Here is a 24,911-nt window from a genome sequence, read left to right as displayed (position 1 = left end):
TGGGCACATTGTGTTATCACAAGGTGCCGGCTGTTTGTTCTCCGCCTGTGTGTATAAGCGCACACACACTGTTGTTGCGGTGTTCTGAATGCGTGTGTAATTGTGCAGCTGAATGTCTTCTCCTCTGCTATCAGACCCTCAGTCATGCCGTGTGCTAATGACAGACCCCTCGGCCCAATCTACAAGAGCTGGTCTCAGCCCAGCAGCAGTTCCAGTCGAGAGGAAAGCAGGACACTGAGATTTAGACCGACACTGGAAAATAAGGAAAACAAGAAAAAAAAAAATCCAAACTGGACAGATGAGGAGAAAGGCATTCTTTTAGAAGAATATGGGAAAAGACATTTTGCAAAACTAAATTCAGCTACAGTAATCACTACCCTTGTGAAAACAATGTGCACTTTAGCATATTTTCTAAAAAGAGTGCCTAAATAAATCATATTCTTAAAGGGGTAGTTCACCCTAAAATGAAAATGAAGTCATAATGTACACACCCTGGTATTGTTGTAATACCGTATACTCTTCTTTTTTTTTCGGACCACAAAAGTAGGATTTCTTTTTTTAAATGCCTGGCTCCCGCTTGTCCATATAATGGCAGTGAATAGCAAAATGTAATTTTTTGGGGGGATTTCTTGTTGTTGTATTACATGTCACGTTTTATCTTGATTTCTCACAACTTGTGTGTTTCTGTGGTCGAGTCAGAGTGAACTGGGGAGTCTCATGAACGCGCAGTCGTGCACAGCGGCCAAGGTCAGGATTATCGTTAAATAAAACATTACATTTCTGTTTGTTTTCACCAAACCCTGTCATATACCCCAGAACACTTGGAATAAATGACAGGTGTCACATGGGATCATTCTGTGCTACTTTTGCATCTTTTTTAAAAAAGCTTGCTACTGGTTGCTGCCATTGTACTGAATGGACGAGCACAAAAAAGTGGGACATTTTTTTCATTTCTACTTTTTTGGTCCAAATAAGAAAGAACAGATATACTGCATTAGAACAACACCAGAGTGAGTAAATGATGACTTCATTTTCATTTTAGGGTGAACTAAACCTTTAAAAAGTGCATACTCCTTATGTGCGAACTGAATGTATTCTTGAATTGATTAATTGCAATTAAATTAAAATGTATTATAGGTTAAATGTATATTAAATACAATTAGCTGAACTTTAGAGTACTTTTGAGCAAGACTTAAGTAAATCTTAATTGCTTCTATTGTCTTTCAAATATTGATACAGTTTTGTAAAAAGCATTTAAGTTGAACTAAAATACTGTATACTTTAATATAATTTCCATTCAAACTTGTTTGTCATGTATTTTTTAAATATGTTTGTAATGACAGAGTTGCAATTTACGACATTTAAAATATATTAACTTTAATAAAAGTCATGTACACTTACGTAAGTGGCCTTTAATTTAATATCATATTATTTGTAATAGGCTACAGTTTTTGAAAAATATACTTTTAAGATTTGATTTACACTATAAGTGCACATTCAATACAATTAAGAACACTTTTTTCACAAAGTTGCAGCTACAAAAGAAATAAATCCTGTTCGAAATAAAATAATAATGGCATAAGCCATGGTTGACAGGCCACTGTGCAGTCCAGAACAACAGACACAAGCCTGAAGACACATGATAAGAGTGTTTGCACTGAACACATGGTGACGAGAGAGCAAGACAGAGCGAGGCGGCCGGTCAGATGTTCAGTTCAGACCTCCGAGAGCTTTCTGTGAGGCGTATATCGGAGACTGGAGCTGTATGAGGATGTACAGGTGACATGCCGTACCTTCCTGAAGGCCTTTACGGGATTTTACAGGATCTTTTTATCCTGTGTTACTCATGTTTCATGTTCATTTATATGGAATGCTCTATGTTTCTCTGCTCTCTTTCTTTCTGTTTTCACATTTTATGTCTCCTCTCATTTCTGCAGGTGTTTGATCAAAGATTTCGAGACGCGTCCATCAGTGATGCATCTGCTGGAGCATCCGTTCATTAAACAGGCTCATGGGAAAGACACGTCTCTCAGGCATCAGCTGTCAGTCCTCATCCGCGAGCAACAAGACGTGGGCAGCAGGACCAGGACCACCAGGTACACCAACAGCACTGTGTTAGATGACCTCTCAGCTCTTCTCTGAAACCAGATCCATATGTTCAGGAGCCACAGAGAAACAGATTGCGGCACGTTTAAAAAAAGGCAGAGCGTTAAACATCACCACTGGTTTGATAATAGCCTGCCAGTCATAGATTGTCGTTTTGAAACGGTTTGAGGTGTTTTTGATTCCTCTCAGGGTCAGAGCAAAGATCTGGCAGCCTTGACCATTGTGAGGAGCTTGTCTTGCATCCATCACTGTCTTCTGTAGATGCAGAGCTGTCCTAGTGGATTTATCACGAGTTAATATGAGACAGTGAGACTCGCTGTTGTGACAGTCTAGAAATATACGAATCAGAGTTTTTTATATTACTGTGTCATCTATCATCTGTGTGTTGAGGGCTTCCTCATCCAGCAGATGGCAGTGTTATCTGTGGAGGAATGAAACTCCTCAGGTTTGTCCTGAGAGCCAGGAGCATTAGATGCAGCATCACCCTGACAGCTTCTATTAAGTCAAACGGATATCTCTGATGCTGTTGTACTGTAGATGATACAGGGAAACATAATGAAAGCGTTTCCACTGGCTTCTCATCCAAAATACTCATTTAGACCCCTCAAAACCTTTTTTCCCCTCAAAAAATGGTGATATATTATAATTTAAAATAATTGGTTTCTATTTGAATCTGTTTGCCCTGAGGATGGTCGTTTGACCGAAAGCTTGGCTATTAAATTTGCTGAAAGGATTCAAGTGTGCAGACAGTTTTATTTATTTTTTGAGATCTTCAGTTTTGTTTGTCTGGCACCTTGTTGTTCGTGAGTGCGGTGTTACTCCTTCAAAAAATTTGAATCGGTTTTAAAATATAATTTATTTGTCTGATCAAAGCTGAATTTTCAGCATCATTACTCCAGTCCTCAGTGTCACATGATCCGTCAGAAATCATTCTGATATGATGATTTGCTGCTCAAGAAACATTTCTTACTATTATCAATGTTGAAAACAGTTGCACTGCTTCATATTTTTGTGGAAACCGTGATACATTTTTTCAGGATTCTTTTGATGAATAGAAAGTTCAAAAGAACAGCATTTATTTGAAATATAAATATTTTGTAACATTATCCCCGGTTTCACAGACAAGGTTTAAGACTAAAGACTAAAATGCATGTTTGAGCTGTTTTAACTGAAAGCAACTTGCATTGACAGATATTAAAATATGTCAGTGCCATTGTTTTGTCTTGAGATGCGCACCAGTAATGTTTTTTTTGTTTTGTTTTTTTCACCAGTAATGTTTTTTTTTAAGGCACAATAATAAAAGCTACTTAAATGTCCTAATTGAACGAAGGCCTAATCCTGGCTTAATCTAAACCTTGTCTGTGAAACCAGGCCTAAATGTCTGTCACTTTTGATCAACTGAATGCATCCTTGCTAAATAAAAGTATTAATTACAGACAAAACTTTTGTACGCTCAGAAAAAAAGATAACTTGGACCTAATTTGTTACAGCCACATACATAATTTTGTTTTTCTCAAATTTTATTTATTTATTAGGTTTGGTTCAGACTTTAAATTAATAATAATCAAAATATTCATTTTCTCAAAGACAAAAACATTCATACAAAGTAAAAATATTATTAAGAGCATATACTATACTTAATCAATATATTTTCTAATAGACATATATGCCAAAATTGTAATTAATGTTGCTCAATAATATAATATAATATAATATAATATAATATAATATAATATAATATAATATACTTAGTTTCACTATAAACAAAAACTAAAACTAATTAAAACTAAGTAGAATTTTCGCTTAGAAAACAAAAAAATAATTTGATTAATTTTTAGTAATTTAAGTTCACTTAACTTTGAAATAACATTTATTTTGATGTCTTTTTAAAAAATGCATCATCATTTCTCTTATGTTCTAAAAAAGCACATCAACTGTTTCTTTAAACTTTTTTTTTATGGTGAGTTTTATTAGCTTTTATAACTGAAACCACGATTTTATATACGGCCGGTATAAAAATGCACTTCAAATAAATGACACCGTCGTTTCACTTTTTTCAGTTCAATTGTGCATTTGGGGTTATGTTGGAGTTTTGTTGCTTGGGAGATTTATTGGACAAAGATACATCTAAATCCTACTACTAGAGTGTTAGATTAGCGCTCTTAACCCTCTAACTATCTCTCTGATTCAGGGTTAAATGAGGACTCACTGTCCTGAATTAATCTAACCCTGATGAACTCAATGCGATAAAGAGGATTTAACAACGTTCCTTCATTTCCACAGTACTCTTGTTCTGGAGTGTCTATAAAGACAATGTTAACTTGTTTTGAGAAAGTAGGGGTTAACTTGGTACGTCTGTGATTGATAGTGAATAAACAGTCACTGGGTTGCCAGATTGTATCCCCTCGTTCCCCAGGCCACGTATAATCTGCTAGCCTGATAGTGACAGTGAGAGAGACGTAATGAGATTATGAGCTTGGCTGTGCTCTCTCTGTTTAGTCACTGATGGCAAATATCAGTGAAGTGATTACAGAGCGAGGGAACACTGATACACACACAGAGACAGCGCCACACACACTCAGTCTGTCTGTTTCTTGCACACATGAAGCGCAGTGTATTGTGTCTGTACGCTGTCATGTCCCCGGGGCCCGATGGGTTTTAAGAGCTGTGAAAAGAGCAGCTGCTTTCACATGATCTAAAGGTCAGAAATACAATAGAGGGTCAAACCCTGATGAAGTGCATTCATGACACGCTGTAATAGCCTTTAAACCCCAGAGAATAGACCCGCATAGACCCTGATATTGCAGACATTTTTAGTTTTTGGGTGTTTGCTAAGGTAAGCATCACAACTACTGTTCCTAATATTAAGGGTTAGGGATTTGAACACTAAGGGCCAGATTTAGGGAACAGGGCAAATTAGCGTTTAAGACACACTTTTTTTGGCCGTTAAATAATGCCGCAAACACCAGTAAATTGACGAGAGCAAACCTTAGTAAATCACCTTGCATGATTCATTTAAATCTCATAAATATTGCATCTGAACGGGAAACTCCTACAAATGCAGATGCAATAAGTTCAGCCGCAAAATAACTGTCCACACATTTTCAGTGCTAATTTGTCACTGCGTGTCTTTGATGACAGTAGTTTTTTAACGGCAAAAAAGGGTTTGTGCTGGTACAAGCGGTTAGTAAATCTTCCCCTACCTTTCATGTAACTAACTAGTTTTACACCATTTGTGCTATGAACGTGAATGATACCTCAATGATGTGCCATTACATTTGATCAGACTTAATTTTTTTAACCAGGCGGATGATAAAATGGGCAAAAATTCCCATAGACTTGCACTATCGTTCAAAAGTTTGTGGCCGGTAGATTTTTTTTTTTCACTTGATTCAGTTGATCAAAAGTGACAGTAAAGAAAGATTTAAATTTCAAATAAATTGTTATTTTGAGCTTTCTATTCATTAAAGAATCCTGAAAAACAATGCATCACATATTCAATATTGATAATTATTCTGCCCATAAATCTGAAACAGTGTCTCAAAATGAACCATTTAGGCTCTGCCCACGACTAGCGATGGAATCTGCCTTATTAGCTTAGCTCCTCCCCTTTAGTGAGCTCTATACACAGTCGGCCATGTTTATCTCCTCGCTAGAGCATTTAACAGCAGCATTCAAGTAAGAAATGTATTCTTATTAAAGCTACTAAAGTTATTCAATCAAGAGCAGTGAGTGATTTTCAGTCTTTTTGTTGTGTGGTTCATATTAACAGCATATACAGCAGTAGGTGTTGTACATTACCCTACTTTCTTTTTAATATACAAATCTAATAAACACATGTGATTTCTTTCCCTGCTGTTTAAGTTCACGAAAATAACCGACTGTTTATATGAACGTTGTGTGTTTTTGACATAATTTTGTGTGTATTTGATAGTTTAAGCGGAATAATACATGAAAGGGAGCTTAGTTTAATACTCACAGGACGCGTCGTCTGACAGGCAGCTTTCTGTGCATGTGATTCGGATGTGTGCACTCAGAAACCCATTTATCAAAAAATTTTGACTGATATGGCTTTAAAACACATGCAAATATTATCTTTCATGATGATGAAGAACTGCAATGTCACTTGAGTGTGACTGTGATAGAGATGATAATCAAACCCAAACAGGTGTTGTCAGTTAGCAGAGTATCTGAGGCAGAGCCATAGAGAGAGAGAGTTGCGACACTCCCATAGACCTCCGTTGTAAATAATGGCGGCGCTTTTAACCGCCTACTTCCGGGATATGAAGATCGGAATAGTTCCAAACACTGTCATTTGGGCGTTGGACACCATTCACTTACATTGCTGCGCGTCGAGTTGTTCCAGAGTTAAGTTGCCGAAATATCGACCTCTTTTGAATTGTCAACTGTCTATATTGTATCAGAGGCCCTTTGCGATGCTTATACTGGTCTTCATTTGTACATGCACAGCGTAATTATTTATATTTTATGTTGGTTGTTTCAACCAATTTTCAAGCACTGCCTGCTAGCTAACGTTAGTTAGCTAGCGCGACTTCGTCAGCTAAGAGTTCGGTAATGAATCGCTACCACCTTTATAGGAACTTTTATTTTATTAAATTTTTTGGGATATACTAACTTTTCATTATGTTATTATTGTCTTGAGTGAAGCGGCTTGTGAGAACAATGCTGGACCTTTAGGATTGTTATGGCCATCACCAGTCCTGTCTGTTTCATGGATCACCTGCCCCTGGTTTTTGTTTTTCTTGTTCACACACACACACACACTCACACAAGCACACATTTTTGTTGTCTGTCATTGTTTAATAAAAAATATTTTATTTGAAAACCTTCATTTGTATCAGCCATGCTTAAATTCGTTTTTAATCTGTTATAGTTTTGATAATGTGTATGGCCTTAATCTTAAAATAATATTCTTAGTCTTAACATGATCATGTTTCACGTTGTGGTCCTGGGGGTGGCCACTTTCATCAGAAGAAGTGAGCTAGCTTCTAAGCGAATTCTGAACGGACCGCCACGGCAGACCTCTTGCGTGATCATGAAGGTAGGCTAATGGCTAAATCAAAATTTATAAGCAAAATCACGGGAATCAATAGCCTAATACAGCCCAGTTGTGCTAAAATAAATATCATGAGACGTCCATCATCAGAGGAATGATATGGAAAAGTTAAGTTAGAGCCGCTAAAGCCAGTGCTACTACCCATGCGAACATGAACACTAAGCTTTTCTCTCCAAAAATGTAGCCTAAAACTTATCTCCAAATGCAAAACTGACATTAACAAAATGCAATAATGCAATAACAGCTGAGAAAGTATAAGTATGTGTGTTTTATTTTATATTTACCGTTCAATAATGCAATCGCTGCTGTCTGTCCCATAGAAGAACATGACAGCCAGCGTACGTTTTGGAACTATTGGGGCTTACATGAACCACGTGACAGCCATAGCGGCGACATCAAAGAGTGTCGCAACTCTCTCTCTCTATGGCTCTGATCTGAGGCACGAGCTTTAAAGGCTCCGCCCTCTTCTGGATGAGGGGCGGAGCACAGCAGCTCATTTGCTTTTGAAGATACATGCATGAAAACAGCATGTTTTTTCTTTCACTAAAAATGGGCATTTACAACATAGTATGATAAATTATCTGTGGGATATTTTGAGCTGAAACTTCACATACACATTCTGGGTCACCTGACCCTTCTTGTAAAAACAGACATAATAGGTCCCCTTTAAATTGTAAGAGTATTTCACAAAATTCCTTGTTTTTAGTACACATTTAAAGATAATACAAATGTACAACTTTTGAATGATAGTGTCCATTGAAGGTTTCAAGTCCTGCAAAGTTTGGCTGCAGCTTGTCTCAACACCCGCCTAAATGTTTCTTATATTGCCTAGTAAGAGCTTGATTAGCTGGTTCAGGTGTGTTTAATTGATGTTGGAGCTGAACTCTGCAGGACAGGACCCTCCAGGTGTAGGATTGGACACCCCTGACCTAGAACACCACAACCCAACAGAACACCCTAGAAATTGCATAGCAACACCCTGGCAACCTCCCACAACAATAAAAAATATATTTTTTAATTGTTTATGATTGAATAGATCTTTGTTGTAATATTTATTGAGGCAGTAACATTGCTGTATTGTCTTTTATAGGCATGAGCGGATCAACACACGGAAAACCCTGATCATTGAGATCTGTCCTGATGATGATCTGGTGAACCTGGAGGTTTTAGATGAGGTATTTAGAGGATCTAGCTGGAATTTAAGCAAAGGCTTTCGCTTTCTTAATCATATAGACACATCTTTACTTTTACATCTAGAGTCAACATGAAATCAAAATGTATTGAAATCTTATTTACAGTTCCTGGACTTATTGAGCATGATCAGTGCATGTTATTTCAAAGAAGATTAAAAATGCCTGATATCATGAAAATAAAAATAGCTTTTACCAGCAAGGCGGGGTATTTGCACCTTTGGTGTAAATAGACACTCCGTTTCATGTTTGATGTTAAAATGTAATGAAATTCAATTACAAACTAATACTAAATTGTCTACTCAAATTATGTGAATTCAGTGAGTCTCTGGTAGTATAAACAACAAAGAAACATTTCCATCTCCAGCATCTCTCTTTTATAGGAAACAATCATTACTCATCTTCAGAAGCGGTATCAGGATCTGCAGATCTACACGTATGTTGGTGATATCCTCATAGCCCTTAACCCCTTCCAGAGCCTGAGCATCTACTCTCCACAGGTGAGATGAGCAACATCAGGCTGTGTAATAGGGCATAATTAATGTCTAATGCATACCAATTTTGATCAAATGCGTAATTCATGTGGCATCCACTTTAAGTTGGCTTTCTGTATCAAAGCTTCCTTGTAGAGAGTGAACTAAGAGGAAGTTTCCTGCCTGAAAATGTGTCTGTTCTCAGTTCTCAAAGCTCTATCATGGGATGAAACGCTCCACTAACCCCCCGCACATCTTTGCCACTGCCGATGCAGCCTATCAGAGCATGGTCACCCTCTCCAAAGACCAGGTGTGTCTGCACTGTCATTTATAAAACATATCTTACATATACATGGTTCACTATAGGAAGCTTGTTTCCGCCACAGAATAAAACATTTTAAAAGATAATTGCGACTTTACATCTGAGAAATAAAGTCAGAATTGCGAGAGTTTATATCTCACAATTCTGACTTTATAACAGCAATTCTATTTATATAATGCAATTGTGACTTTTAATCACACAATTCTGAGATAAAAAGTAATTTCTCACAAAACATTATGAGAGAAAAGGTTGCAATTGTGAGATAAAAAGTCGCAATTATCTTTTAAAATGTTTTATTCTGTGGTGGAAACAAGTGTCCATATTTCACTGACAGTACGCTGTCTTTGTTTTTTAATACTTGTGTGTAATTCACTCATGGTCTCTTTTTAAACAGTTTTTTTTTTTTTTTTTTTTTTTACTACAGTAGTTTAATATGTTGGCTAACAATGTAATTAAAATATTTGGGGTCAGTAAGATTTGATATGTTTAATACATTTTCAAAAAATGTCTTTGTTTGTTTGAGAGATAGAGAAATTAATACTTTTATTTAGCAAGGATGCATAAAACTGGTCTAGAATTATAAAATATTTTTATTTCAAATACATTATGTTCTGTACAACTTTCTATTCATCAAAGAATCCTGAAAAATCCATCACGGTTTCCTCAAACATATTTATTTTTTATTTTTTTATTTTTTTTACATTGTAAATTGTACTCATAAGAACATTTTCTTGAGCAGCAAATCATCATATTAGAATGATTTCTGAAGGATCATGTGACCCTGAAGACTGGAGTAATGATGCTGAAAATTCAGCTTTGATCACAGGAATAAATTACATTTTATAATATATTAAAGTAGAAAACAGTTACTCTAAATTGTAATACTATTTCAAGATATTACAGCAGCCTTGGTGAGTATAAGAGACTTCTTTCAAAAACATTTTTAAAAAAATCTTACCAACCCCAAACTTTTTAATGGTAGCTATTGTACATGCATCACAAAATTGGTTTTGTATTTTAACAATAATGATATAGGTATATATATATATATATATATACTTTTTTTTTTTTTTTTACGACATCACAAGTTACTGTGTTATAACATTATATGGTGTAAATGAGATTTTGTTCCATTTTGGGGGAATAACAAACAAACATCCTCTCATTGGTGCTGCTGGGTATGTTAATCTATCCATGTGCTAGCTCTGTACATTGTGTTTATATGTTTTCATTGTTTTTGTCTGTGAAGTGCATAATCATTAGTGGAGAAAGTGGAGCTGGTAAAACGGAGAGTGCTCACCTCATCGTCCAACATCTCACATTTCTGGGCAAGGTACTCACAACTTTGATACCCTACCTAAATCAATTCATAAATACTCATATGCTTCGAAGAAATACTTCAGTAACCGATCTTTCATGTTTGATAATGGGATTCTTGATGATATTCCCTCTAGTGATGTAATCAATATGGCTGTAAAATTAGCAGATTAAAAATCTGGGTCAGGCTCTTCAAACGTCATCTGTTGTTTTCTATTTCAAGGCTAATAATCGTACACTTCGTGAGAAGATTCTTCAAGTGAATCCCCTGGTGGAGGCGTTTGGTAATGCGTGCACGGCCATTAATGATAACTCAAGCCGCTTTGGAAAGTACCTGGAGATGAAGTTTACACCCACAGGGGCGGTGATGGGTGCTAAAATCTCCGAATATCTTCTGGAAAAATCCAGAGTCATCAAACAGGCTACGTGAGAAACCACTTTGCCTAGATCTTTGGCCATCAGAACGTTAAAGTCAACATTGAACACTGTTTGCAACCCTTTTTACTTCTGTAATGTGAAATATTTTTGGGTGAAACATAATATTAACAAGATAAACATGTAGGGAAGGACTTGATTTTACCCATAGGGAATTGATGGCATGGTGAAAAGTGGTCTTTGACAGGTGACATCAACCAAAATAATAGAAAGACATTTTTCTTTGGAATTTTAATGTGTGGGGCTGAATCATTCCCCATAAGACCGCTCATGTTGACTTTAAACTTTTTACCAATTCTTTCCCACATTTTTGCTTACATATATTATTCTTCACATCTTACGTTTTCTTTTGCAGGGGCGAGAAAAACTTCCACATATTTTACTATATCTATGCTGGTCTTTACCACCAAGACAACCTCAAGAAATACAGGCTACCCAACAAAACTGCCCCCAGGTTTGTAACAAACTCAGTGCTTAAAAAGATGTGTAATTCTGAATCTTGTTAACATATCTACAATTAGGATCAGAGATTCATGTAACTTTTTTGGTCTTTCAGATACATTGATTGTTTTAATGGTAAAGTAATGCAGGACATCATCTCTAGCAAACTGTACAAGGAGCAATTTGGTGCCATTCAGGACTGTTTCCGTATCATAGGATTTACTGAGGAGGTACAGCTGAAATCCTGGTGTATATTTCTTAATCATATGCAATTATGCAATAATTATTAAAGAGATTGTTCCCTAAATGAATCATGTCTCTCATGTCGTTCCAAACATGTATTCATTTATTTCTTCTGTGGAACATAAAGAAGATTTAAAAAAATGTAAATGAGTTTTTTTGTCCATAAAATGAAAGTCAATGGGGTCCAAATTTGTTTGGATTTGGATGGAGTCCAAATTTGTTTCAAATCCTAACCTTCCTCAGAATATCTCCCTTTTATGTTCCACAGAAGAAAGGTCATAGGTTTGAAATGACATAAAGAAGGATTTTATTTTTTATTTTATGGTTGAACAATCCCTTTTTTGAACAATTTTGTTAGTCAGGCTTTCTTCCATGTTTTTTGCATACTTCAATATAAAATATTTTCTATCTTGATATACAGGAAGTGAATTCTGTGTACAAAATTCTAGCAGCCATTTTAAATACAGGAAATATTGAGTTTACGTCCACCAGCTCCCAACATCAGAGCGACAAGAGTGAGGTGCCCAACTCTGAGGCCTTAGATGATGGTAAGTGCCTGATTATTTTCATGAATGTTAATTTCTAGGTTTGCGTTTACGGAACCCACATTTTCCTCATGACATAAATCTCACAAATGTTGTCAGTAATAAATTGGCAGTTAAAGATCCATTCCTGATGTCCTTCTCTCTGTATGTGCTGTGGACAGCGGCCGCTCTGCTCAGTATCGGCTCTGAGGAGCTTCAGGAAGCTTTGACCTCCCACTGTGTGGTAACTCGTGGAGAAACCATCATTCGCACCAATACTGTGGACAAGGCCACTGATGTGAGAGACGCCATGTCTAAAGCCCTTTATGGACGTCTCTTCAGCTGGATTGTGAACCGCATTAATGCTCTGCTACAGCCTGACACTAACATCTGGTACGGCAAAATATTATCACCATCATCATGGTTGCATCCGTCAGTTTAATGTTAAAATATACCAAAGCCTACCATTTTACAAAGTCTTTTAGTAATTCTCTGACACAGCTTAGATCAATTTGAAATTTCATGATGAATTTCATGAAATGAAAATACTGTCACCACCCTTGTGAAAAACTTGTGTTGTGTTTTTCAAATCTTAAATGTATATTGTTAAAAACTGTACTTTCAGATAATATAATATTAATTAAATAAAAGGCCACTTCAGTGTACTTAAAAAGAGTACACTTTCATGACTGTTTTTAAAAGTGTACTTAAAGGAGTCCTTCAGCACTGGCAAAATGGGCTTTAAATAAAACTTGGCTGCCTATGCAGTAGAAAGGTGAAAATGGTTTTGAAATCGGTGCTACCTAACTAAAAAAAACAAATAGGTAGAAAAAACTGGTGACTGGTGTCACTCACACCAGTCTGCTATGGATACCCTTGTGTTTTAGTAGGATATACTTATTTGTCAATGCTTTGCGTCCTCTCACTCAACGTTTTGTGTTCCCCGAGAAGCGAATGTAAAGTTTATTGGGGAATGGCAAGTTTCTACGGGAAACGCAAAACATTTGCAAGTGAACTCAAAGTTTCTCGAGGGAACGCAAAGGTTTTGCGAGCGAACGCAAAGTTTCTCGAGGGAACGCAAAGGTTTTCAGAATTAACGTAAAGTTTCTCGAGGGAATGCAAAGGTTTTGCAAGCGAACGTAAAGTTTCTCGAGGGAACGCAAAGGTTTTTCAGAATTAACGTAAAGTTTCTCGAGGGAGCGCAAAGGTTTTGCAAGTGAACTCAAAGTTTCTCGGGGGAACGCAAAGGTTTTGCGAGCGAACGTAAAGTTTCTCGAGGGAACGCAAAGGTTTTTCAGAATTAACGTAAAGTTTCTCGAGGGAGCGCAAAGGTTTTGCAAGTGAACTCAAAGTTTCTCGGGGGAACGCAAAGGTTTTGCGAGCGAACGTAAAGTTTCTCGAGGGAACGCAAAGGTTTTGCGAGCGAACGCAAAGTTTATCGAGGGAACGCAAAGGTTTTCAGAATTAACGTAAAGTTTCTTGAGGGAACGCAAAGGTTTTGCGAGCGAACGTAACGTTTCTCGAGGGAACGCAAAGGTTTTGCGAGCGAACGTAAAGTTTCTCGAGGGAACGCAAAGGTTTTGTGAGCAAACGCAAAGTTTCTCGAGGGAACGCAAAGGTTTTGCGAGCGAACGTAAAGTTTATCGAGGGAACGCAAAGGTTTTGCGAGCGAACGTAAAGTTTCTCGAGGGAACGCAAAGGTTTTGTGAGCAAACGTAAAGTTTCTCGAGGGAACGCAAAGGTTTTGCGAGCGAACGTAAAGTTTCTCGAGGGAACGCAAAGGTTTTGCAAACGAATGTAAAGTTTCTCGAGGGAACGCAAAGGTTTTGCAAGCGAACGTAAAGTTTCTCGAGGGAACGCAAAGGTTTTGCAAGCGAACGTAAAGTTTCTCGAGGGAACGCAAAGGTTTTCAGAATTAACGTAAAGTTTCTCGAGGGAATGCAAAGGTTTTGCAAGCTAACGTAAAGTTTCTCGAGGGAACGCAAAGGTTTTTCAGAATTAACGTAAAGTTTCTCGAGGGAGCGCAAAGGTTTTGCAAGTGAACTCAAAGTTTCTCGGGGGAACGCAAAGGTTTTGCGAGCGAACGCAAAGTTTCTCGAGGGAACACAAAGGTTTTTCAGAATTAACGTAAAGTTTCTCGAGGGAACGCAAAGGTTTTGCGAGCGAACGTAAAGTTTCTCGAGGGAACGCAAAGGTTTTGCAAGCGAACGTAAAGTTTTTTCGAGGGAACGCAAAGGTTTTGTGAGCAAACGTAAAGTTTCTCGAGGGAACGCAAAGGTTTTGTGAGCGAACGTAAAGTTTCTCGAGGGAACGCAAAGGTTTTGCAAACGAATGTAAAGTTTCTCGAGGGAACGCAAAGGTTTTGTGAGCGAACGTAAAGTTTCTCGAGGGAACGCAAAGGTTTTGCAAACGAATGTAAAGTTTCTCGAGGGAACGCAAAGGTTTTGCAAGCGAACGTAAAGTTTCTCGAGGGAACGCAAAGGTTTTGCAAGCGAACACAAAGTTTCTCGGGGAACACAAAACATTTGCTTTTGAGAAAGCAAAAACATTGACTTATTACTATTCCTCCCATCTCCTATTTTTGGGCTCCGTATGGTGTTGACCTGAATTGTTCCCGGGTGCAAGAATTCAAAGAGTAAACATTTAGGGAGAGTGAGTTACTTTGGCTTTCCAGTGAAGGATCCAGCGCGTTGTAGGCAGCGGCTAAGCATGCAAACTATCGTAAATATAGAGAGAACTCCGCGACGGGGAAATCTAAAAAACATTTGTATTTGTAGTCAGCATTTCAAACTGGATGACCATGAACACAGTGTTTTATGCCAAATCAACTGCCGTTTTGTCAGTTCCGCCAGAAGTAAAATGTCTTTGCATACAGGTAAGAAAGCTGTTGGCATAGTGTTTCATTTTTACCATAATGCTGTTATGAGTAGACAAAGTACAAAACACTTTTCAGTGCTAAAACCTACCCTTACAATAACTGTTCTGTTAATAACCCTCTGTCATTCCAAATGTCCGTGGGCGGACAAATATACATGAAAATCTCGGTCCAGTTAAGACATATACTTCCGACATTGTATCAATACAATGCGGGCTGACAATCGGCGAAGATACTGTACACTTTTAAGTCGGCATGAAATGGAAGTTGCGATAGTCTTTTCTTCCCTATTTTGATATATCCCAGTAAAACGGCTTCTCGAACAAGAACAAAATGTAAGGCCGGGCTTGATTTTGTTTGTGTGCAATTGACTGGATGGTTGTATAGTTGTGATTTTCTATTGCTGTGATCTCATGTGAGTGACACATAAGTGGTCATTTAAGATGGTCACCAGCCAAACCAATAGATAAATATATAACCTTTTACCTGCTGGTAGAAAAAAAGTCTTCCCAACCTGGTTAAGACAGTTAAGTTAAGACAATCTTTGTGTATTGACTTTTATATCAAGTTAATTTAATGACAATTTAAAGGTAATTTCTAAACTTTCATCCCAGTCTCCCTCCTTGAATCTCTCCATTACGGATGCGTTTACATGCGCAAGCATCATCTCCAGCGATGACCTCCAGTCTGACCAGCTCAGAATATTAATATCCACAGCAAAAGAAGAAAAGAGCTATAAAAAAGAGGGTTGTATAAATTTTTGATACAGAGTTACATTGAAAAAAATAATATGCAGATGATTAAAAAGACTTCAGAGAGAGTGGAAGAGCCTTTCATTGATCCGAGTGAATTCTGTCAGACTTCAGCCACGGGCTTGTCAGAGAAACTCACGTCTTCCACCTCGATACACACAATCCAAATTCTCCCATTTCCACTCCAATCAGCAGCGCATTCAACATTATTGCCACTAATAACCTGTTAGCGGGAGCAGAAGGTGACCTCTGGTCGCTGTCTGAGGAGTTTGGAGGAGATCGCGATTGGCTGAATGTTCAGAGACGAGTGCACCGGCTCTTTGTAAATTGAAATGACATGCTGAAGCAGACCTGTGTTTTAAAGGTCTTTGTTTCTGTGTTTTCTTGGTTGACAGGTTTTAAAATATTTAGTTGTTTGGGTCATTAGCGTGGTTAAGGCCTTAATGTGTTGTGACGGTCAGATAATGTTTGGCTCTGTGTGTCTTTGAAGTACGGCTGAGAGTGGAATGAACGTGGGGATTTTGGACATCTTTGGTTTTGAAAACTTCAAGAAGAACTCATTTGAGCAGCTGTGTATCAACATCGCTAACGAACAGATCCAGTTCTACTTCAATCAACACATCTTTGCCCTGGAACAGGTAAGACTTTCTCTGTGCACAAAGACCTTTAAGCAGGTGAATGTTAGATTAAGTTAATCCTAAACCCACCAATATTTGTCCTTGAATACATCTGTATCAGTGTGCATAGCAAAGAAAGAAAATGGAATGAAATGTGTAATAATATTTTCTCCTCAGTAGAAACACTGTGCCTCTAGAACCATTGTTCAGTCTATACTTATGACTTGTGAATTAGTCAAATCCCTCTCGTGTCATATGTGGCCTCAATCAACTGTCCCTTGTAGTGTACTTAAAATCTTTGAAATATGTTTTTAAAAACTGTACTTGCAAATAATATAAAAGCCACTTAAGTGCACTTACACTTTGAATAGCTTTTTCTTAAAGTCTCCCTGTGGTGAAAATCCAGCTTTTAATGTTGTTTATATGTCTATGTGGTGTTTTTAATATGCTTTAAGACACACCATGTGTAAATTCATAAGTCAACACCATTGCTGAGTATTTTCTCCTTAAAACTGCAGTGAACCAAAGACAGTCTCAAAAACACGCTTTGAAATCGCTGGTGTTTCTGACGTCACAAACTAGTGTAACCAATCAGATCAACGTGTGAGTGGAGGCGGGGCTCATTTGCATATTCATAGAACCGCGTATACTAAATGAGGCAAGGGTGTAGAGTTACATTCAAGCTATTTTAAGGCATGAAGATTTTTATTTATTTTTTAGGGAAAAAACATTTAAATATGTCATTTTGGTGATCAAAGATGAGTTTTATGGAATACAATTTTTGACTACAGGGGGACTTTAACACTTATGTACACTTTCTAATTAAAAGTTTTACTTTCACGTACATTTGAAATATTTTGTTTTAATAATCTTTTTCATGACTTAATGAAGTACACTTGATGAGTTGACTAACATAATAAAGCAAATGCAAAGTACTTTATTATTTTAAGTATGTTAATCGAGTGTGTTATGCAATATTACATTTATATTTAATATATGTTCAATGTACTGCATCATTACAAATGTGTAATTACAAAATTAATACATAAAACACAAGTTTTAATATAAATGGCATTAAAGTATATTTTAGTTTACCATAAATGCTTGTCAGTACATTCAGTAGTACAGTTTCAAAGACAATGGGTGTAGTTATGAAATTACATTTAAAGATGTACTTAATAAACTTATTCAGTTGCATTTAACATTACAGTTAGTTCACACTTTATATATATATATACTTTTTTTCCACAATTTAAGGGCACATGTTTTGTTTTACTTTGTTTCACACACAATCTATGATGATATAATGAATTCTGCATGTACTATCCTTTATTCACGTATATTTTTAATTTCAGATTACATTTGTATATTAATACATTTCATGATTGGCCCTACATCTTATGCACAAATATAGGTAATATATAAAACTTTAGAATTAGATTGTTAATATTTGTAGCAAATACATTGTTGATAAGATGATCTTTTAACATCTCTACACATTCTTGTTGATGTTAAGGTACAGAATACATTACACGTCTGTTATGAAATAGTGTGTGTGTTTGTTCAGATCGAGTATCAGAGTGAGGGTGTAGATGCCAGTCTGGTGGAGTACGAGGACAACAGGCCCATTCTGGACATGTTTCTGCAGAAGCCCATGGGTTTACTGTCTCTGCTGGACGAGGAGAGCCGTTTCCCACAGGCCACTGACCAAACACTCGTTGGTAAGACTTTCTGCTTAGCGTTTCATCATTGCTGTAAATGTCGCATTAGTACTCGTTCATGTAAAGTTACTTAAATGTGACCCTGGATCACAAAACCAGTCGCACTGGTATATTTGTGGCAATAGCCAACAATACATTGTGTGGGTCAAAATTATCGATTTTTCTTTTTATGTCAAAAATCATTAGGATATTAAGTAAAGATCATGTTCCATGAAGATATTTTGTAAATTTCCTACCGTAAATATATAAAACATTTATTTTTGTGAGTGAATGCAGCACAATCGCGAACATAAATTGACAACTTTAAAGGTGATTTTCTCAATGTTTAGATTTGTTTGCATCCTCAGATTCCAGATTTTCAATAGTTGTATCTCGGCCAAATATTGTCATATCCTAACAAACCATACATTAATGGAAATCTTATTTATTCAGCTTTTATATGATGTATTGACCTCAATTTAAAAAAATGTATCCATGTGACTGGTTTTGTGGTCCAGGGTCACATATGATGTTCAATATACATTCTTTTTAAATAATAATGCTATATCAAGCCAGTATTAATTGAAAAGTTCTCATTGTGTTTAATTTTTTTTTTTTATGTATGATATGATGTACGCGAGATGACTTTAACTATTCCAGTTATTTTGATAACTGTTTTGTACCGTGTTCTGATGAATGCTGAAGATGTGTCAGTTTGATAAGATTCTCCACTCACCTTCAGTGTTTGTAATAAAGATAAGTTTCAGGATAACCTGAGAAACAAGTACTTCTGGACACCCAAGCGTGTGGAGCTTTGCTTTGGGATCCAGCATTATGCGGGCAAGGTAAAGAGCTTGATTTCTTAAAATCTCACTCACTTTTAGATGCTGTTTTACTAAAAGATGAAATATAATGCAAGTTAAATCAAATGCATAGCTCTGTTATGTTGATTTGAATAATTATTAATGCACCGCACAGCAGTTTTTACATATAAGATATGTAAAACAATATAGATAATATAGGTGTCATGGGTTGCTGTAGCTTAATCCACAAGAAGAGATGCGCAACAGAACGAACAATGCAACAATATTTAATAAACACAGAGAGCAAGAATTCAACACAATCCATACATTTTAACACAAGACAATGAACTGAGGAAGACTGAAGGCTTAAATACACAGAGGAAAGATCATCAACAGAATAGGGAACAGGGAACAGGTGTGGACTAATTAGAAACCATGACAACCTACAGTATGAACACAGGCAAAACAGTGACAATGAAGACAGACCAGATACCAAACAAGATGTTTTTGAAGGAAGTCTCTTGTGTTCAACAAGGCTGCATTTATTTAGTCAAAAATGATCATATTATTACAAGTTATTACTAGTTTAATTTACTCTAGTGATGGCAAATTATTATTTCAGGCTTCCATGTCACATGATCCTTCATAAAGTTCTAATATGCTGATTTCGTATTATTATCAATGTTGAAAACAGGTGTGCTGCTTAAAATTATTAGGGAAACATAATATTTTTTTTTAGAATGCTTTCATAAATACAAAGTTCAAAAGAACAGCATTTGTTTTAAATAGAAATATTTTGTAACATTATACATGTCTTTACTGTTATTTTTCATCGATTTAATGCATCATTGCTGAATAAAAGTATTAATTTCTTTAACAAATCTTTTCACATGTAAAGATGTGTAATGATTCTGTTTATTGAAATAACTGTGTTTCTCTGTCAGGTGTTGTATAATGTCAGTGGTTTCCTGGAGAAGAACCGTGACACTCTTCCTGCAGACATCGTGGTGGTTCTGAGAACGTCAGAGAACAAACTTCTGCAGCAGCTGTTTTCCAGTCCTCTGACTAAAACAGGTACCAGAATCATTCAGACATTCATCCCGTGAGCTGTTCATGTCACGTCTGCGGTGTCCCTTCTCTCGCCTCTCTAGCCAATCAGACTCGATTGTCGGGTCAAATACTGTGGTGCCAAAGAGCATCTAGGAGGTTGGAGCAGAGTGTCATTTTATTGAAAAATTTGTAATGGTGTTAAATTTATCTCAATTGCTTGAGATGCTTCACAGCCCATTTTCACCTTCCAGAGGTCACCGGGTCATGTCAGGGCCAATGGGTGATAGGTATTGGCCTACATTAAAATTCCTGATGGTGGATTGTACAATTTTAAGATTTGTTGGTGTGAATGTTTGTTGTAAAACATAAAGCAATCTTTTGAAAGTGATGATGTTCACACTTCAGCCCAGACACCTGTTGTAATAAGATTGATTCTCTTTGTCATTATGGCCCTGTTTACAGCTGGTATTAAGATGCGTTTTGGTCAATCGGCTCACAAGTAGACGAGGGATAGACATTCCTCTTTACACCTGGTGTTTTAATCCGTCTCTTTTGTCCACTTTCAACCACTTCTGTCCTGATTTATTAGAGGGGAGGGTCTATGGGTGGGTTTTTTCAGATCTTTCAATATAATGGACAAAATAAGCTCACTCAATTTACATAACAAACACGTCTGGAGATGACAGAAAAACATACGGTGAGCATCAACTTACATTTCTGCCTTCATTTCTGCCTGGTTCAGACCAGCCGAACACTGTGAGTGTGTGTTAGAACATTGTGCTTGGTATGTTTTTCATCTTCAAACCAAACTCGGGTCTTCAGCCACAAAGTTTAAATCCCGTCTGTCTAGAGCTCTTCCCATAAAGTCACTCATTAGATCAGTAGACGGAAAGAAGACAGTGTTTTCTGTCTGTTTGAACACATTCGATCACATGAGTGTTTACACTACGAAAGCAATCCGGTCTAATGTGTTTTCAACTCCCTCTGGAAGTGGTACAAAGTCAAAGCGTCTTAGACCCCATTTACACCTGTATTAAGTGATGTCCACTTGTGATCTGATTAACCAAAACGCATCTTAATACCAGGAGTAAACAGTGCCTTACACACATTACTGAGGTCACATTACTGAGGATATGTCCACACTAGTACGTTTCCGTTTTAACATGGTGTTATAAAGTGAAAACGATCCTCGTCCATACTGGCGTTTCCACTGCGTTTCAGAGAAGATCTCCATCCACACACTACACTACCGAAAACGCATGTCACATGACCATGCATGCACACTGGGCATGTGCGTTCCATGTAGGGCTTATTCAGCTTGAAATGAGATCTGTTGCCGATTGTTCTAATAATAGCTTTCCTCCTGCGCATGTAGGCAGCTGCAGTATTATAAAATACAGTTTAACTGTACAATGGCTGCTAAAAAGGACAACTAAGTCAGGAAAGCTTGCAGTTCCGTCTCCATGTTATTGTTTACGAGGCTGGTCTGTTATTGTCTTGGTTTGGTAGCGTAATGGTCATATGAGGGGGTCTTGACGAATCAGGGAAGGTTATGCAATGATCAGAAGACCCAATCAGGGAGGCGAAAGTGGGCAGCCACGCCTTCGTTTTCAAAAATCTCAGTTTTGGTTCATCTACACTGAAACAGCTGCTTTTCTTGCTTCGTTAAAATATAATGTTCAACAGTACTTTATCAAATATATATATATCAATTCTCTCTCTAAACATTGCTTTAAAATATAATGGCACACCAATTTGTACCCTTTGGGTGAAAAGTATACCTCCTATATCGTGTGTTTGTGTGAATATTGAGTTCATGGAAATTCAGCACCATTTTCAAAATGTCTGGTCTGATGTAGAGCATGATTGCGTGAACGTAGCGTGTAAATGTTCAAACTCAAATAAGTCAGCTGAATTCATATACTCTCGCCACTTTTTGTGTGTCTCTCTCTTTCTCTGTCTCTCTCTCTCTCTTTATAAATACAAATCTCTCCCCCCATTATCTCTGGAGTGGCTGATCTCCAGGCAGAAGAATAGTGGGATAGACTGGAAGGATAGAGCTGTGGATGGATGTGTTTTCATTTCCTCTAAGCTGTCCGCTAGGCTCCCGCTGGTTCTCTGCTATCTACTGGAGTTTGGGATATTCCAGCGATAAGATTTTCAAATACCCCGAGGAAGAAAAGCAGCTATTTAGCCCAGTAAACTGCTTTTCCTCTGCTATCGTTCTGCCAGGCAGGTGCTTAATAAAGCCAAGAGTTGCTAGACGGTCACTAGACTTAGTGAGGTGTGAATAGGAGCATGCTGGGTAATTATAAGATGTGTATTTTCATACATCTCTGCAGTTAAGCCATTATGTAGCTGGCCGCTGCCTACGGCTACCTGTTAATGAGTGTGTATAGTGGAAACCCGGTGAAAAAACTCAGGGATTTGAAGAACCGGAGTGTTTTTAAATTAATGTGTTGAGCTTACGATAAAGTGTTGGTTAATTCGCTAAACGGATAGGATAATTTCATTGGTCAATTTTGAGGTGTATGTGTGTGTGTAGAGAGAGAGATAAGTTAATGGTTGCTTTCCATTTCACATCCCAGATCATAGATTTTTGAAAGAATATGAAAAAAGTATATGGACGATTTACTAATTCAGGGAATTTTTTAAGTTATGTTTGTGCTTCCTGATGTAGAAAGTTAAAAAATATATACATATTTATATTTAACAATAATAACCATGATATTTAACATTGCCTAAATCTAAACCCGCATAGAAAAAAAACAAGTAAGATTGTGGTCAGTAAGAAAGACATTTTAAAGAAATTAATTCTTTTATTCAGCAAGAATGCATTAAATTGATCACAAGTGTCAGTAAAGACGTTTATAATGTTACAAAATATTTCTATTTTAAACAAATAAATGTTCTTTTGAACTTTAATGTATCACTGTTTCCACGAAAATATTAAGCAATCCAACTGTTTTCAACTGTGACCAAAATAAGAAATACTTCTTGAGCAGCAAGTTAATTATCTTACCGTGGTCTCTGTTATTTTGAGTGAACAGAGACTTAAATAAAAATAAAAAATAAAATCCTACCAAACCCAATAACATTTAAATCAATAAGTGTACACTACCTTTTAATATAAATTAGATGTATAAATATAAGAACAATTCATTCACATGAGCGTAGACACCCAGAAATTCACTGATCTGAAGAACCTGTAATGAAACTTCATGAGCTTTTGTAATCCTCAACAAACTCAAACTCAAGAACCCTATGCAGAATTTGTATTTGTATTTTTTTATATAATAAATGGGTTTTTGATTAATCTCATATGCTGCAAAGAATGACTGAACCTTTAACATTTTTATTTGTTTTGACTATATTGTAGCCATAATCTTCCTTATACTTAAATAACCGAATCATTTTAATCCGCTGGGTAAAATACCTGATGGGTTTAATTTGCACATATTTTCATTTTTCTCTGTTTTTGCTGTTATCTCTAAACTTCTGGCAGACCCTGATTTAATCTGTTTGTCATTGAGAAAGTGCATGTGCCTCATGAGTGCAGAGTGAGCTGGGGCCACTAGGGGTCAGGCTTGATGATTCAAACGCATTTCTGTCACAGATCATGTTTATACATGCTGTTTATGTCAGTGATGTTTGTAGCATATGTACATGCTGTAAAATCTTAGCGTGATCATAAGACCTGTGCTGAATAAATTATATTTGTGAAAATGCTGTAGAGGTCCGTTTTATAATTAGAATACTTAATGTTTTCATTTCAATAATAGGCGATTTACAGATGGATAACCATAATCTTGTGTATTTTTTAAATATTTTTTTGTTTACAGTTTTACATGGTATGATTGTAAACCCTTTTTATTTACATATTAATGGTATTGATGCATCAATTTATGTTAAACTTAAAGTTTGATAAAAAAAACTACAGATAATATAATATTAATGTTTAAAATATCCATTTAAGTGTGCTTAAACACTTTCATGACTATTCATGGCTACACTTCTTAACACAGTTTTAAAAGGTGCACTTTGTAATATTGTCAGATTAAAAAAATTACTTGAAAGTACATTTAAATCATTACAGTTTTAATAATCTTTTGTTGTGCTTTAAAAAAAGTACACTTATTTACTTGAACATACTAACGCACATGTAAAGCAGCCTACTTCATTATAATGTTAACTGTAGTTTGATATTTTATAATACATTTAATATATTTTAAATGTACTAAATTGCAACTTCATCATTACAAATGTGTAATTACAAATATTTTAATACATGACATACAAGTTTTAAAATGACATATCTTCATTCTGCCCCTCTGTCTTAAATGATCAGTTCCCTTTCGGTCGTTCACGTTCGACGTAGTCGACTGAATGGGATCACGCTTAGGGAGCCTGTCATCTTCGAGTACTATTGAAACGAGCCAATGTAATTGGCGTGCGTGATTCGCATCACACACTCCGCCCCCGCGGCGCAGCAAAAATACGGAAGTGGATGCACGCACTAGTTGCTTTTTGCTTCGGAGCCGATCGTCTTTGATGTCTCTGAAGTGTACTGTTGTATATAACAAGTGAGTGTGTCGGTGTTCTTCTAGAAAGACTCTCCCAGTGCTGGTGGTTTCTACAGTGCAGTGCAGCGGTGGTCGTGAGCTTTGAGCTCTCAAATGCTGTTTTAACAGCAAGCAAATTTCTATTTGTGTGTGTGTTGACGGTTGGTTGAGGGCGGAAAAGTGAGTGCTTCACTGTTTCAGTTCGCTGAAATAAGTGTTGCCACGGTCATTCCCTGTGTGCTCCGACACTGGTGACGCAACACGGAGCAACACGGGTGCGTTTGCGTATTTTTCAAGATGCCATTCCATACGTGCATTTCTGGGTGCGGTAGGGCTCTGTCCCCCTCTGACAGTCACGAGAGTTGCATCACATGTCTGGGCTTAAAGCACGCTGAAGCAGCTCTTGTGGATGAGTCATGTTCTC

General features: G+C 36.8%; 1 protein-coding gene across 5 annotated transcripts in view; it reads left to right on the top strand.

Moving 5' to 3' along the window:
* myo3b (myosin IIIB) overlaps positions 1-24,911 on the top strand; it is a gene marked incomplete at its 3' end in the record, with an annotated part of 170,651 nt that overhangs the window by 40,993 nt on the left and 104,747 nt on the right. For all 5 annotated transcript variants that reach the window (XM_082176050.1, XM_082176048.1, XM_082176047.1 and 2 more), the window contains 14 exons: positions 1,938-2,096; positions 8,274-8,358; positions 8,757-8,873; positions 9,052-9,156; positions 10,418-10,501; positions 10,709-10,911; positions 11,276-11,374; positions 11,477-11,591; positions 12,026-12,152; positions 12,311-12,521; positions 16,246-16,393; positions 17,940-18,093; positions 18,829-18,917; positions 19,820-19,949. In XM_082176050.1, the coding sequence (XP_082032176.1) occupies positions 1,938-2,096; positions 8,274-8,358; positions 8,757-8,873; positions 9,052-9,156; positions 10,418-10,501; positions 10,709-10,911; positions 11,276-11,374; positions 11,477-11,591; positions 12,026-12,152; positions 12,311-12,521; positions 16,246-16,393; positions 17,940-18,093; positions 18,829-18,917; positions 19,820-19,949 (1,826 nt within the window). The remainder of the gene's footprint in view (positions 1-1,937; positions 2,097-8,273; positions 8,359-8,756; positions 8,874-9,051; positions 9,157-10,417; positions 10,502-10,708; positions 10,912-11,275; positions 11,375-11,476; positions 11,592-12,025; positions 12,153-12,310; positions 12,522-16,245; positions 16,394-17,939; positions 18,094-18,828; positions 18,918-19,819; positions 19,950-24,911) is intronic.

This window comes from Leuciscus leuciscus (assembly GCF_965113295.1).
Source record: "Leuciscus leuciscus genome assembly, chromosome: 7".
Taxonomy (NCBI): domain Eukaryota; kingdom Metazoa; phylum Chordata; class Actinopteri; order Cypriniformes; family Leuciscidae; genus Leuciscus; species Leuciscus leuciscus.
The sequence above is the reverse complement of the archived record's forward strand: the minus strand, read 5'-3'. Positions and strand labels throughout refer to the sequence as shown.